A 14,242-nucleotide genomic window follows, 5' to 3' on the forward strand; every position below is an offset into this window, starting at 1 on the left:
TAATAGACAAACCATTTACTTCAAGAAAGAAGTCAATTCTTCCGAGTTAACCCAAACGCCCCCAACATTCACGAGTCCTCTGCTTATCAATCGAGTCGTTTATTGTAGCGTAAATGCATAATTGTCGAGAAACTTTTTGTATATCCACTCGGAACCAATTGAAATTTATTACTCCCTCCGTCCCCTTTTACATGTCCTTTTGGAAAAAAAATTTTGTCCCAAATTACTTGTCCACTTCTCTTTTCAAATCAACTTTTTGTATGTTTTTTCAAAATGTAACAACTTCCAATGTTTGACTAGCATATATATATACACAACTCTATCTAATTCATTACATTTATTAGGGATATGTATTAAAACAAGATATCTACCTAACATTTTCTTAAGATGCGTTATTTTTTTAAAAGGGACAAGTAAAAGGGGACGGAGGGAGTACTTATGATTTATTTAATGTGATTTATGATTTAACAACATTTATGTGATAAATAAAAAGTTTAAAATGTCTGTTTGAATTTTGATTGATCAATAATTTATGAATTATAATAAAAATAAAAGTGATTTATGAATAAATTATGTTTTATAAGTCATTTTTATCAATTTTTGTTTTGAAATTAAGTCACCGAAAAAATATCTCAAACTAACTTCTTGTTTAAGTCAATTTCTGATTTATTTCTAGTTTTAGACCGACTCATAACTTATTACACAAACAGACTTTTTTAGCTTAAAGTCAAAAATGCTCTAAGTCTGGGTTAGACAAACAGGTTCTTTGTTACTGTTAGACCTCACTCTTGTGTTTGCCGCTTCAGCCGAGGAGCAACGAAAGCTAATGGTACAAGACCAGATTGTTGAAGATGTTTATCAAGCAAGTAGGATTCTCATATATGTAAAAGAAGTCAGGTTCTAAACAATGAAGGCAATCGATTCCGCAATAAGGGTGGAAAGTGGAAACACAAGGAGAAGCTTTTCACCTTGTCAACATTGTGGAGCAGTTTAAGGCTGTAAAGAGGGTGCTTAAAAATATGTTAAAGGAACTAGTGGTTTTGACATTCAATTCACAAGGAGTGATAAGTGTGTTTCTTGACCTTAAGAAGAGGGTTCTAATGCAAATAGTTGGTTTTATGAATTCAAATAACAGACTACACAGTCTTGATCTAAAATTTGAAATTAATTATCAAATTGATTTAACTTTTGTATCATTGGCATGTTTGTTGGATGAGTTGTATCATAAATAAGAAGCTAGTCTTTATATTGCATCATTGGCATGTCTGTTGGATGAGTTGCAGTTGCTATTGAAGCGACTAAACTACTACTTGAAATGGAAAAACGTTTCACCGTTTCATGCCTAAACGATAAACGAATCAATGCGAATCAATGGCGAGCAGGTGTAATAAGGATCGGATCAATGGTGAGCCTAGTGCATATCATCCAGCAGGCAGAGGTCCGCCCTCCTCGGTTCTTCGTACCCAAGGAAAATCACCATCAGAACCACTAAGATGCTGATAAATGAGCCTCATAGTCACTAAATATACAGACTAGGAATTATATTTGAAATTTGAAACTGAATCACAGAAGGTATAATGACATGATCTACATACAATTCAATTGATGCAGTAAGCAAAGTCCAAGGGGGGTAGCAAAGCACTAGTGTAATTCCCAAACTTCTCACCAACTGGAATGCCAAAACATGGCTGGAACAGACTTGGAAAAAACAAGATGATGGCTGCTACATATCTTTCACTTCTTGCAATATACTCATATCATCAATAGGTACATGGCTAGAGCCTAGAAGATGAAATTACAGTGTTTTACCTTAGACTTCTACATTCTGTAACAATGTGGAAGAACAAATGTGCAGGTACAGTATCAGTCATGTACCGTATAACAGTTTGTACAGTCGTACTTTTCCTTTAATTGCATCTGAATTCTCCATACCTAGTGGGTTGGGTTATGCAGATGATTACTTTCAATCAATTATAAAACCCACGAACCTCAAACCATGCTTGATTGGCAGATGCTATCTTCAGACGAGTAAAATTTTAGTTACTATATGTATTCTACTTTCCTTGTGATTTTATCTCTGCAGGAAGTAGGCGTTGATTTTCTCCAGTACACTGTACACCATTTGAGAGCTGCTCAACTAACTGATGAGACATTGATTCACCCGAACCTTCCTTCTGGTAGCTCGTGTATGCTCCCAAGGCTCCAAGAAATCCCTCATGCCGCAAGAACATTGCTTTGGCCTCACCTTTTGACCTGAAAATAAATGTAATGTTGTATGACGTCTAAAGATGCTGAAATGCAGGCAACAATATTCAAACTCATGAATATGACTACAAGAAGAAGACCATATTCCAATATACAGGCACTCAATTAGCTGCTACCGGCTCCAACTTAGTCTAGAGGCATATAGAAGCAACTCTATTCAAATGATTAATTACCAAAAATCAACTGCCACGGATATTGTATCCATAGTAAATTCATGACCACGAATAAAGAATCCTCCAAAGAAAATCCGCTTGAGACCAAACCGAAGAGCATTTAAGTATGAGATCTGTAAATAGCAAATCTCAAATTAACAAAATTGGGGAAACTAATGACAATTGTATATACTTAAGAACACAGTTTCTTAGTTGGAAAAGTGACCAAAATTTACACATATGTAGACATCTGCAGGCACAACTATCTGTCTATCACCATTCATGCTCAAAAAAAAGGTATGTACACTCTTTTTTCGATAAACATGTGTGGTACTGGAATGTTGCAAGAAGTCATTCTTATAGACTCACCTGTCCAATATTATTTGAAATCATTCGTAAGAGTGATCGAGCCATATCTTCAGGTTTGTAGTCTTCAAGTTCTTTATTTTCAGAAATCGCCTTGCCAAAACTAGAGGCAATAGTTGTGGATGAAAGGCCTATCTGTGAAAAAAGGGACAATCAGTTCTGTCTATCAGGAAGGAATAGGTTATATTAGTACTAATTTTGCTGCATGTATATATATGTTTACCAAATCTAACTAATTAAGAGATCTAAAAGGAAACTCTGCAAAAAAGTCACTCTAGCACATCAAAATCAAGCATAGAGTCACTTTCAGTAGCACCCTGTGATTACCTTACACAGAAAGATTAAGAGATAATAATATGAACATCTATAACACCAGTATTCCACACACAGGTTAACTGTTAGTAAAAAAAACTCCATGCCACTTAATATAAATATAGTGCCCAAATTCCCATGGGAAATGCAAAAAATCAATGCATTTTTCTGTTCAACCCAACACGCTTATATTGTCCTTCAACAGGAAAAAAAATAGAGATATGCATCACCTTTCTGAACATATAAACTTTAAATTCACTGGAAGTCTGGAACATGTAAATGAATATGCATGTAACCGGTGCAGATATTGGTACTATAATAAACCTGGAGCAGAGTGGAATCTGACAACTTTTCCAATTATTTAGTTATCTTGCATACAATAATTTTAAAGTTGGCTAACTTGATTAAAAGGGCATGTCATAGTATGAATAAAAGCTTCACTCTCCAAACCAACTCTCCCGAACAAAACATGTACTTTCATCAAGTTAATTTCAACTTTTAGTCACCTCTTCCCACAGAAAAACATGAATATAACAATGTAATAGGAATCTATACCTTTGAGTAGTCGAGGCCACCATATATGTCTCCAACAAGCATGTCAATCACTCTATTATTTCCCACATGACTCAGCTTCAGCAACTCATCAAAACTGAAACTAAATATTATGTTCATGAATGTCGACTTTAAGCAAAAAAACAATCTCAAATTAAAATTAAAAAAACATTTAGTAAAAGCTTAGTACAACCTTTTGCAATTTGTCAAAAGCTTCCCCAAACCCCAAAAGGTGCCACCACCAACACTAGTTCCACTAACTCGCTCAAATTTTTCATCTCCTTCAACCTATGTTTATCAATCAAAAGTGGGGCTAAATAAATACAAGATCTAAATTGTGAATCACCCAAGCATTTCAAATCTCAACTCATAATTTCAGGGCATTAGTGGCTCCGCAAGACCGAAATGCATTAACAGAGCAGATATTACACTACAGGTTACACTTTTATCTTCTAATGAGAAACTATCAATTAGTGATCCATATTAAGATTTATATATTCAGATCTCAATTCTGCTGTATTAAAGCTTGCAACATCTACTGGTAAGGTGGGGATGTTTTCCCAATATCCACTTCTACAACAATCTTAATATAACAGGGCTCCAGTTTACCACATAGCGTACAAAGAGCTTAATTTTAAATTCTAGTTGCCTGTATATTGCTCTGTACTCACTCTGCCCATATTATGCATAACAGTAAACTAGAAACTCAATAAAAGGTATACATGTTGCTTTCTGGAACACTACAGTAACATATATATATTACCAGTGCTGTAAAAGGAAATCATTCTCTACACATCTGAGATTTCATACTTTTCACTTACTAAAACAAAATAATATGTACATGGGAGAAGTACCTTTATCATGCTAACGCCAGACCCAATATTAACAAGTAGATATGGATACATATCATTGTGGTCAATCTGCAGATACTCCTTATGGCCATTCATGTATGTAAAAGCTTCTTGATTATTTGCCTATTAGAGGATTAACAAAACAATCGAGCATATAAGCAAATTATTTTATATACTTCCAACAAGAAAGCAGTCTGGGAGCTTAATAAATAAATGAGATGTTAACACAATCATTTCATTATAAATAGCTCAATGAATTAGATAATAGCATCCACAAACCAAATAATTCTCTGTAGCTTATTCCTACCTTAAGAAGAGAATTAGCACCAGCAACAAGGCAATCCATTTCGTCTACCTTGTCGAGTGTAATGCCAAGCCTTTCCATAAATAAATCAGCAAACTTAAATGCCCCACCACCTGTGGCCTTCAAATGGACTACAATCAGTCAACAAAAGAATTTTATGTGCTTCGGATGCATGTGGTGTGAGTAATTAAATTTTTGTAATTGACCATTATGAAGGAAACATTATAACAAATCTTCATATTTATACGGAAATTAGCAGTTTCCAACTAAATTGCGACCCAATACAACTCATGCATCCCACTGGTTTACAAATGGAACAGAAAAGTAGCTATATATGTGAGGGAATTGCCTAAACGTCATATTCTGATAATGTTCACTATTGGATGCTGTACCTTGATAAGCTTTCTATCATGTGCAGAAGGCTGTTTTTTGTCTGGTAGATCACCTGAAAATAACATTTGTTACATAAGAGAACACATTGCAGCTTCCAAAGGAACATTGCAAATTTAAAATGTGTATTTACTGGTATATAACTGAAAAAAATGTCATTTAGCATTTTGTATTCTTCGATCGAAATGCGTTGAGTCCATTTTTCTTATTTTTTTATAGCAAAACGCGGGAAATAAACCCGCCAACTAGTTAATAAACTTCATCGATTTCAGTAGATAATAAGAAATGATCAGTTTTGTTTTTAAAACTGTACTCTGGTGAAAGAGAAAAATATTTCTGTTTTATATCTATTTTTAATCAGGCGCCTTAATGCAGAATCTGGATTCTAAAACTCCACAGAAATATTCTTGCACAGAAGATCTTTTGCCACCTTTTTTAGAAGTAGGTCCAATAAATGATGATCCCTAAATATTATACTGAGTAATTAAGGTAATTCATTTATATCGACCTTTATCAATAGACTGAAAAAAATGGAGCTGCAGTCAAGTTTAAATGACCCTAGGTTTAAACATCCACTTAGCAACTTAGGTTTTTTACCTGGCTCCCTAAACGTCAAAAGCTGTGAGCTAATTACATCTCCTCTATACACTGCACAAGGCTATGCAATCTATACTATTTATGGATAGTATATATGCATCAGTAGGGTGGTACACTGCAAAAGTCAAATTCGCTAGAGCCTACTTTTTACCGTAATTGTCATAGACAGAACACTGTAGTGCAGATAAGTATTTGGCAACTCAAACCAAACCTCTGGGCACATGAGTAACTAACTTACAATCGAATCGAGCTCAGTTTGGTAAAAAAAAAAACTACAATATTGTATACCTTTAAATTGATCTGATAAACTTATTTCATTAGAAATTTATACTACACAAAAGAGCAATACCATGGCTACAAAGCTGATTGGACGAAATGAACTCCAAGCAATCATCAATCTTGCTGGTCTCAAACTTAAGAAAATGCAGCGTGCCCTTTCCAGTATGGCATTTCATGAGACCGTCAGATATCTCATTGCTTTCCTCCTGGGACACCTTTACTTGACTATCAGGCGAACAATTATCATCACTAGAGAGATATACCATCTTGATGAGAGTGCCTGGCATGATACACATGATCACTACTATATTAGTCAGCCCAAGTAAAAACCTAATAACATATAATCTCACCTTCAGTAATAATGATTTGAAACGGAACTTCAAACATATAAACAAGTTAGTAAGAAACAGGACCTCAAAAGTCCATTTAAATAAAATCTAACATTTACAATATAACTACTCAAACGGTTTGGTACTTGGTTGCATTGTATTGCGACGCCACTTCCGCATATAGATCAAAATTGTACTTTAACGATAGGTTGTGAAAATGCTCCGGAGCCCAGCCACATATCCAATTTAAATAACACTGTAGATTGTACTGCTACCATCATTACTCACAGTTTATTTCGCGGTCGTGTATAGCGATGCTAGCTCCTTTTACACTTCAACAGTATTTAATTCCCCGATCAACTAATCAATCTACTCCTAAAAGCTGAGAAAATGCTCCCGCATATCGCCTACCCAACCATCTCTATAATAGTTCAGTTCAACTACCGGATAGGTTGATCAACAGATCAATCTCCTCTTAAAACCTGAGAAAATACTCTTGAGCACCACCTACACTAACCGTCTCTACAGTATTTCAATTTAACTCCCCATAGCTTAATCAACTAAGCAATCTCCTCTTAAAAGCAGAGAATATCCTCCGGAGCATCACCTACACTAATCCTCTCTATAATAATTCAATTCAACTCCCCGAACCCTTGATCAAAAAAATCAATCTTCTCCTAAAAGCTGAGAAAATGCTCCAGAGCATCGCCTACACTAATCGTCTCTACACTACAATTACGAAGCTCGCATTGCATCGGAAACTTATAAATCTTACAACACCACTATTAAAGTAAAGCAATTATGTATCATATACGAATATGCAAGCAGATGACAAGAGAAATGTTGAATTATGATCAAAATGAAATTGAAGAAATGAGAGTTAAATTAGGGTAAAAAAATCACCTCCAATATCAAGAGCGAGATGTGCAGATTGATTTGTTTTAGTTGGATTCTCATCCATTTGTGCGTGTTGTATCGGTGATGATAGTTGAAGAATCGCTAGACTGAAAACACGTACACTAGAAAATTGAGAAATGAGTTGGGTCTATTGAAATTGAGGAGATGGAATCAAAGTGGTTGGAGAGTCGTGCGCCTTTTGTGTTTCAGCTCTCAAATGTAATGTAAGTTTAAACATACATGGTTCATTAAAAAAGTATCCAATTCCAACCGGAGTTACGTTGCCCATCGATTCGCCAGTTTTTTATATTCTTTTACATGTTCACACTTAAATATAATATGAAGTTTCGGTGTAGTACTTATTTTGGTGTAATTTTGTAGATCAAATAACTTATTATTGGATTATAAAATTAATGAATGATTGATATTATTGAATAAAATAGATTTTATTGACTAACAATTCCGTATATGGATTCGCAGGACCGTATATCTTGCAACTGTAATGATACATCATTAACTATCTTGTACTTCTCTCTAATAAATTTTCAATTACAAATCAAGCTTTTTATTGTAAATAGGACTGCAAGACGATCGTCATGTACATCGGTTTCACAGCTTTACAGCTTCATGAATAGCAGAACCATCGCACCGTCCATTATTGTCTTCAACTATGTTTAGTGTTAGTTGCAGAGCAATCCATTTTCATTGCCATCATCGTCTTCTTGCATTTTCATTATATGCATATTGATAACCACTCCGCTCGTTGATGTGTCCATTATCATTGTTCCGGGTGGTTTAAGCTAGGCCGGGACCTGTAAAACAATGACACGCGGGGATGTGTCCCGTGAAGCACATTCGACATGATAATCAATGATCAGAAGAGTTGATAATCAGTGGGACATATAATTTGTGTGCTTTGAATGATCAATATGTGTTACAATAGAGAGAGTCTATTTAGAGATGTATATATGTTGTGAATATGCTTGGTACTAGTTAGGGGTGTTAATGAAACGAATTCGAAACGAATACTATAGTTTTTATATTTGTATTCGGTTTAAATATACATATTCGGATTTGTATTCGTTTATTATCCGAATAGTTATTTGTATTCGTATTCGTATTCGGTTAAATTCACGAACTATTCATATTCGTTTAAGGCACTCATTTAAAAGAAAATAAAAAAAATAACTAAACTGCTGACACGTGACAAAAGTTATAAACTCCCATACTTCACCAATTCAAGCAAACTATAAAAAGTACTAATAATACAGACTACAGTCATCCAACTCAAATAATATAAAATTCAAATTACTGATTGAACAAACCTGGATAAACCAGAAGGTGTGACATTTTGTTTCTGATTTGTCGGTCTGTGGCTATAACTAGAAGAGCTCCCCTTACCAGTACATAATCTTATTAAATAAAAATATAATATTTTTCTATATAATATAAAATTATATATATATATATAATTTAATTTCCGAATAATTAAACGAATAGCGAATACGAATATTTATCTATTCGAATTTGTATTCGTTAACAAACCGAATATTTTTTAAGATTTGAATTCGTATTTGTATTTGTTAACAAACGAATACGAATAATGTTAAACGAATTCGAATACCGAATATTTCATTAAATATTCGTTTCGTTAACAGCCCTAGTACTAGTGCGTGTGTCCTCCTTTAATGTGTAGAAAGACATGCATCTATAGTGTAGTCATGTGAACATTATAGAACAAATGGCATATATTGTTTGCTACAACACGAATCATGGCCTTACCTTGATCAGTACACCATCATATTGTCTGTCATTGAGTTCAGTAGCGTAACTAAGATTAAAAATTAACAGGGGCTCAATTATTTAACATCAAGAATTCATATTTTTATCTCATAAAGTAAACGTACCTTTTTTTATGTGCTGGTGGTGATATCCTTACTTGAAGAACTAATAGATGATAACTGAATCCTCCGAGTTTGCATATGCTGATAACGTTGCAAGACTGATTCGTTATCCACAGTCGCAAATATTGCCTTCTCGATGTACACCATTATACTATCATTCAGCCACTCATCCCCCATATGATTAGGCAAATCAGAATTCACAATTTTCATTGCTGAGAATACTCTCTCAACAGTAGCTGTCGCAATAGGCAAAACAAGAGTTAACTCAATCAATCGATAAACAAGAGGATAAGCTGTATGTCTACGAGTCTTCACCATTTTAATTGCAAGCTCCCCTATATTCTTAAGTTCTGAAATATTTTTATCGCGTCGGACATCAAAGATGAAGTTGTTGAACTGAGTACCCAATAGTTCTTGATCCATTAACGAGAAATCATTTGGATAAAACTGTGTTAATCGAAGAAGCTTTGCATGATTAAAATCCGAAAAAGAATTTCGGGGATCAAGAAAGACAATGCAAGTAAGCAGCTCAGTGTTTGTCTCTGAAAAGCAATCTTGAGAAATAATATCAATCACCTGAAAATCAAATTTGAACAGAATATATAAACATGGCGTACTCAAATAGATAAGTTGTACTATTGACTAAACCAATAAAAGACACATAAATAATGAAAGTAAGTAACTAACCCCACAAAATATTTCAACACGGTATAGATGAAAGTATGTAACATCTGCGACCCTGAATTGGTATTATGTCATTCATATTAGGTACTTCAATGGAGTTCTCAACACAAAAATTCTTAACACTTTCTAAAAATGTCTCCCATTTGTCTTCTCTTAATGAATGTAGTTCCACTTTCGTAACTCGAACCATAGTCATGGCGTTGATAATATTTTGAGTCTTTTGTTGTAAGGCTTCTGGCAAATCATTAGTTATTGCCAAGATATCTTTCATCAAATGCAATGTAAACACAAACTTGAATGTTTGCATTTTCTCAAGTAAGCCTTCTGCGATGTGTATATCCTGGTCGAGTCAAAGAAATTTCCTGATTTTTTCCTTTACCAAAAATAATTTCACCACTTTCCAATCCTTCGAGAACTCATGTTTGAAGCTACATCATAACCTTGGCCTCGCAATTGGGATAATGATAACCCATGTCTCGTAAATAATATGGCTATGGATCTTTTCAATGAATGAGAAGATGTATTTGTCACATGTTCCAATGAGATGAACCGTTCAATTACCTCATCATTTTTATTTACATATCTAAAAACCACAGCCATTTGTTCCTTCGCCAGATATGTCTCGAGGCTCATCAACCATAAGTGAAAAAAATCTATCCCCAATATCAAGAAATATTGCTGATCTCGTCTCATTCGCACAAGCACTTACCAATTCTTTTTGCACCTTTGGAGATGTAAGTTGACAATTACCAGGACCTTTCTTTATCTCTTTCTCAGTGCAATGCCATTCAAGAAATTCAAGAAAGTTTCCCCTGTTCAAAGAATCCACAGTCTCATCATGACCCCGAAAAGGAAGACCTTGGCGCAAAAGCATCTGAATCACACCTAAACTTGTAGTTAGGCTCGCGATAATTACCTTCTATTTCGTACCCTTTTGCTGAAAAAACATGTGATATGCTTTGCCTTTGATTTTTAAATGCTTTGCCTTTCTCGGTGTTTAAAATGCTTGACATTGACATTGTCTTGTGCTCAAAGGAATTAAACTTACTAAGCTAAAAAGACACAAATTGGAGATTGGGCAAGAAAAGGAATAGTTGTACATACCTGAAATTGACAGGAGACTGAAGAATAAAAGTTAGCAGGAGTAAATTAGCCGAAGCAGTGACAAGTGCGGTGTGCCGAGAGCGAAATCCGCGGCCAGAGAGCAGAGAGGGAGTCCGGGAGTTTTCAAAATTTGTTTTTGTGTTTATATGTATTTTAGAAACTAATGGGCTTTGTAGGTTTGTTTTAATTTTGGATTCTTTTAATCACAAATGTAATGGGCTTACCAGAAAAAATAGTGTACAATTCAATCATGCTCAAATTCTTTTTTTTTTAAATCTTAAATGGTATATATCATATTGTATATAGTTTTTTAATTTATTAATGTTAACTATTGACAAAAATAATGAAGCCAATTTTTTATTGAAAAGAAAAGGAAAAAAGTCCAGGGCTTAATAAGTTATTCGGGGCTCAAAAATTTTCTTTTCTTATTTTTATAATATATCTACGACTAAAAAAAATTCTATTGAATTTCGTAAGTCTAGACGAGGCTCAAGCCTCCCTCCGCCCCCTAGTTCCGCCCCTGATTGAGTTGTTGTACCTGCCCCTGCTTTATATATAAACATTTTTCATATTTTGTCAAGTCTGTAGATAGTTTTATTATGAGAATTATGCATTATATATTATTGTCCCACACTCCCTTAATCCGCTTTAGTGTGTTGGGGAAGTAGAGAAAGAAAAAAGAAAACCGAGCTGGGAAAAGTTTGAAGAAAAATAAATTGTTTCAGTTGCCCTCCAAGTGTTGGGCACGAGCAACACGGAGAAAGAAAATTTTATAATTTTTTTGTTAGTCCCCCCCCCCCCCCCCCCCGTGTTGGTCGCGGACAACACTTGGGAGATAGAAACTTTTGTGAAAAAATTTGATTTTATAATATTTAGTGTGCTGATTTGTCGGTCTGTGGCTATAACTAGAAGGGCTCCCCTTACCAGTACATAATCTTATTAAATAAAAATATAATATTTTTCTATATAATATAAAATTATATATATATATATATATAATTTAATTTCCGAATAATTAAACGAATAGCGAATACGAATATTTATCTATTCGAATTTGTATTCGTTAACAAACCGAATATTTTTTAAGATTTGAATTCGTATTTGTATTTGTTAACAAACGAATACGAATAATGTTAAACGAATTCGAATACCGAATATTTCATTAAATATTCGTTTCGTTAACAGCCCTAGTACTAGTGCGTGTGTCCTCCTTTAATGTGTAGAAAGACATGCATCTATAGTGTAGTCATGTGAACATTATAGAACAAATGGCATATATTGTTTGCTACAACACGAATCATGGCCTTACCTTGATCAGTACACCATCATATTGTCTGTCATTGAGTTCAGTAGCGTAACTAAGATTAAAAATTAACAGGGGCTCAATTATTTAACATCAAGAATTCATATTTTTATCTCATAAAGTAAACGTACCTTTTTTTATGTGCTGGTGGTGATATCCTTACTTGAAGAACTAATAGATGATAACTGAATCCTCCGAGTTTGCATATGCTGATAACGTTGCAAGACTGATTCGTTATCCACAGTCGCAAATATTGCCTTCTCGATGTACGCCATTATACTGTTATTCAGCCACTCATCCCCCATATGATTAGGCAAATCAGAATTCACAATTTTCATTGCTGAGAATACTCTCTCAACAGTAGCTGTCGCAATAGGCAAAACAAGAGTTAACTCAATCAATCGATAAACAAGAGGATAAGCTGTATGTCTACGAGTCTTCACCATTTTAATTGCAAGCTCCCCTATATTCTTAAGTTCTGAAATATTTTTATCGCGTCGGACATCAAAGATGAAGTTGTTGAACTGAGTACCCAATAGTTCTTGATCCATTAACGAGAAATCATTTGGATAAAACTGTGTTAATCGAAAAAGCTTTGCATGATTAAAATCCGAAAAAGAATTTCGGGGATCAAGAAAGACAATGCAAGTAAGCAGCTCAGTGTTTGTCTCTGAAAAGCAATCTTGAGAAATAATATCAATCACCTGAAAATCAAATTTGAACAGAATATATAAACATGGCGTACTCAAATAGATAAGTTGTACTATTGACTAAACCAATAAAAGACACATAAATAATGAAAGTAAGTAACTAACCCCACAAAATATTTCAACACGGTATAGATGAAAGTATGTAACATCTGCGACCCTGAATTGGTATTATGTCATTCATATTAGGTACTTCAATGGAGTTCTCAACACAAAAATTCTTAACACTTTCTAAAAATGTCTCCCATTTGTCTTCTCTTAATGAATGTAGTTCCACTTTCGTAACTCGAACCATAGTCATGGCGTTGATAATATTTTGAGTCTTTTGTTGTAAGGCTTCTGGCAAATCATTAGTTATTGCCAAGATATCTTTCATCAAATGCAATGTAAACACAAACTTGAATGTTTGCATTTTCTCAAGTAAGCCTTCTGCGATGTGTATATCCTGGTCGAGTCAAAGAAATTTCCTGATTTTTTCCTTTACCAAAAATAATTTCACCACTTTCCAATCCTTCGAGAACTCATGTTTGAAGCTACATCATAACCTTGGCCTCGCAATTGGGATAATGATAACCCATGTCTCGTAAATAATATGGCTATGGATCTTTTCAATGAATGAGAAGATGTATTTGTCACATGTTCCAATGAGATGAACCGTTCAATTACCTCATCATTTTTATTTACATATCTAAAAACCACAGCCATTTGTTCCTTCGCCAGATATGTCTCGAGGCTCATCAACCATAAGTGAAAAAAATCTATCCCCAATATCAAGAAATATTGCTGATCTCGTCTCATTCGCACAAGCACTTACCAATTCTTTTTGCACCTTTGGAGATGTAAGTTGACAATTACCAGGACCTTTCTTTATCTCTTTCTCAGTGCAATGCCATTCAAGAAATTCAAGAAAGTTTCCCCTGTTCAAAGAATCCACAGTCTCATCATGACCCCGAAAAGGAAGACCTTGGCGCAAAAGCATCTGAATCACACCTAAACTTGTAGTTAGGCTCGCGATAATTACCTTCTATTTCGTACCCTTTTGCTGAAAAAACATGTGATATGCTTTGCCTTTGATTTTTAAATGCTTTGCCTTTCTCGGTGTTTAAAATGCTTGACATTGACATTGTCTTGTGCTCAAAGGAATTAAACTTACTAAGCTAAAAAGACACAAATTGGAGATTGGGCAAGAAAAGGAATAGTTGTACATACCTGAAATTGACAGGAGACTGAAGACTAAAAGTTAGCA

The 14,242-nt window shown here is 34.5% G+C and overlaps 3 protein-coding genes across 4 annotated transcripts; all 3 read right to left on the reverse strand.

The window, feature by feature from the left end:
- Positions 1-1,568: 1,568 nt before the first annotated feature.
- On the reverse strand, positions 1,569-7,532 carry LOC108193552 (pantothenate kinase 1). 2 transcript variants are annotated; one of them, XM_017360261.2, is made up of 10 exons: positions 7,301-7,532; positions 6,139-6,348; positions 5,195-5,247; positions 4,806-4,922; positions 4,502-4,621; positions 3,841-3,935; positions 3,651-3,744; positions 2,787-2,918; positions 2,439-2,551; positions 1,569-2,253 (listed from the first exon to the last, which is right to left on the reverse strand). In XM_017360261.2, the coding sequence occupies exons 1-10, from the start codon at positions 7,356-7,358 to the stop codon at positions 2,055-2,057; spliced, it is 1,191 nt and encodes a 396-aa protein (XP_017215750.1). In that variant the 5' UTR covers positions 7,359-7,532; the 3' UTR covers positions 1,569-2,054. The 2 variants fall into 2 exon arrangements, with proteins under 2 accessions (XP_017215750.1, XP_017215749.1); XM_017360260.2 differs by having other exon boundaries at positions 3,651-3,750; positions 7,301-7,520.
- Positions 7,533-9,207: 1,675 nt separating this feature from the next.
- Positions 9,208-10,756, reverse strand: LOC108194679 (uncharacterized). Its single transcript, XM_017361630.2, has 2 exons — positions 10,592-10,756; positions 9,208-9,774 (listed from the first exon to the last, which is right to left on the reverse strand). The coding sequence occupies exons 1-2, from the start codon at positions 10,754-10,756 to the stop codon at positions 9,208-9,210; spliced, it is 732 nt and encodes a 243-aa protein (XP_017217119.2).
- A 1,670-nt stretch (positions 10,757-12,426) lies between these two features.
- LOC135147881 (uncharacterized) lies at positions 12,427-13,975 on the reverse strand. The gene is made up of 2 exons (XM_064081918.1): positions 13,811-13,975; positions 12,427-12,993 (listed from the first exon to the last, which is right to left on the reverse strand). Exons 1-2 carry the CDS (start codon positions 13,973-13,975, stop codon positions 12,427-12,429), a joined length of 732 nt encoding a protein of 243 aa, XP_063937988.1.
- Positions 13,976-14,242: the final 267 nt, after the last annotated feature.

Source organism: Daucus carota, chromosome 7 (assembly GCF_001625215.2).
Source record: "Daucus carota subsp. sativus chromosome 7, DH1 v3.0, whole genome shotgun sequence".
Taxonomy (NCBI): domain Eukaryota; kingdom Viridiplantae; phylum Streptophyta; class Magnoliopsida; order Apiales; family Apiaceae; genus Daucus; species Daucus carota.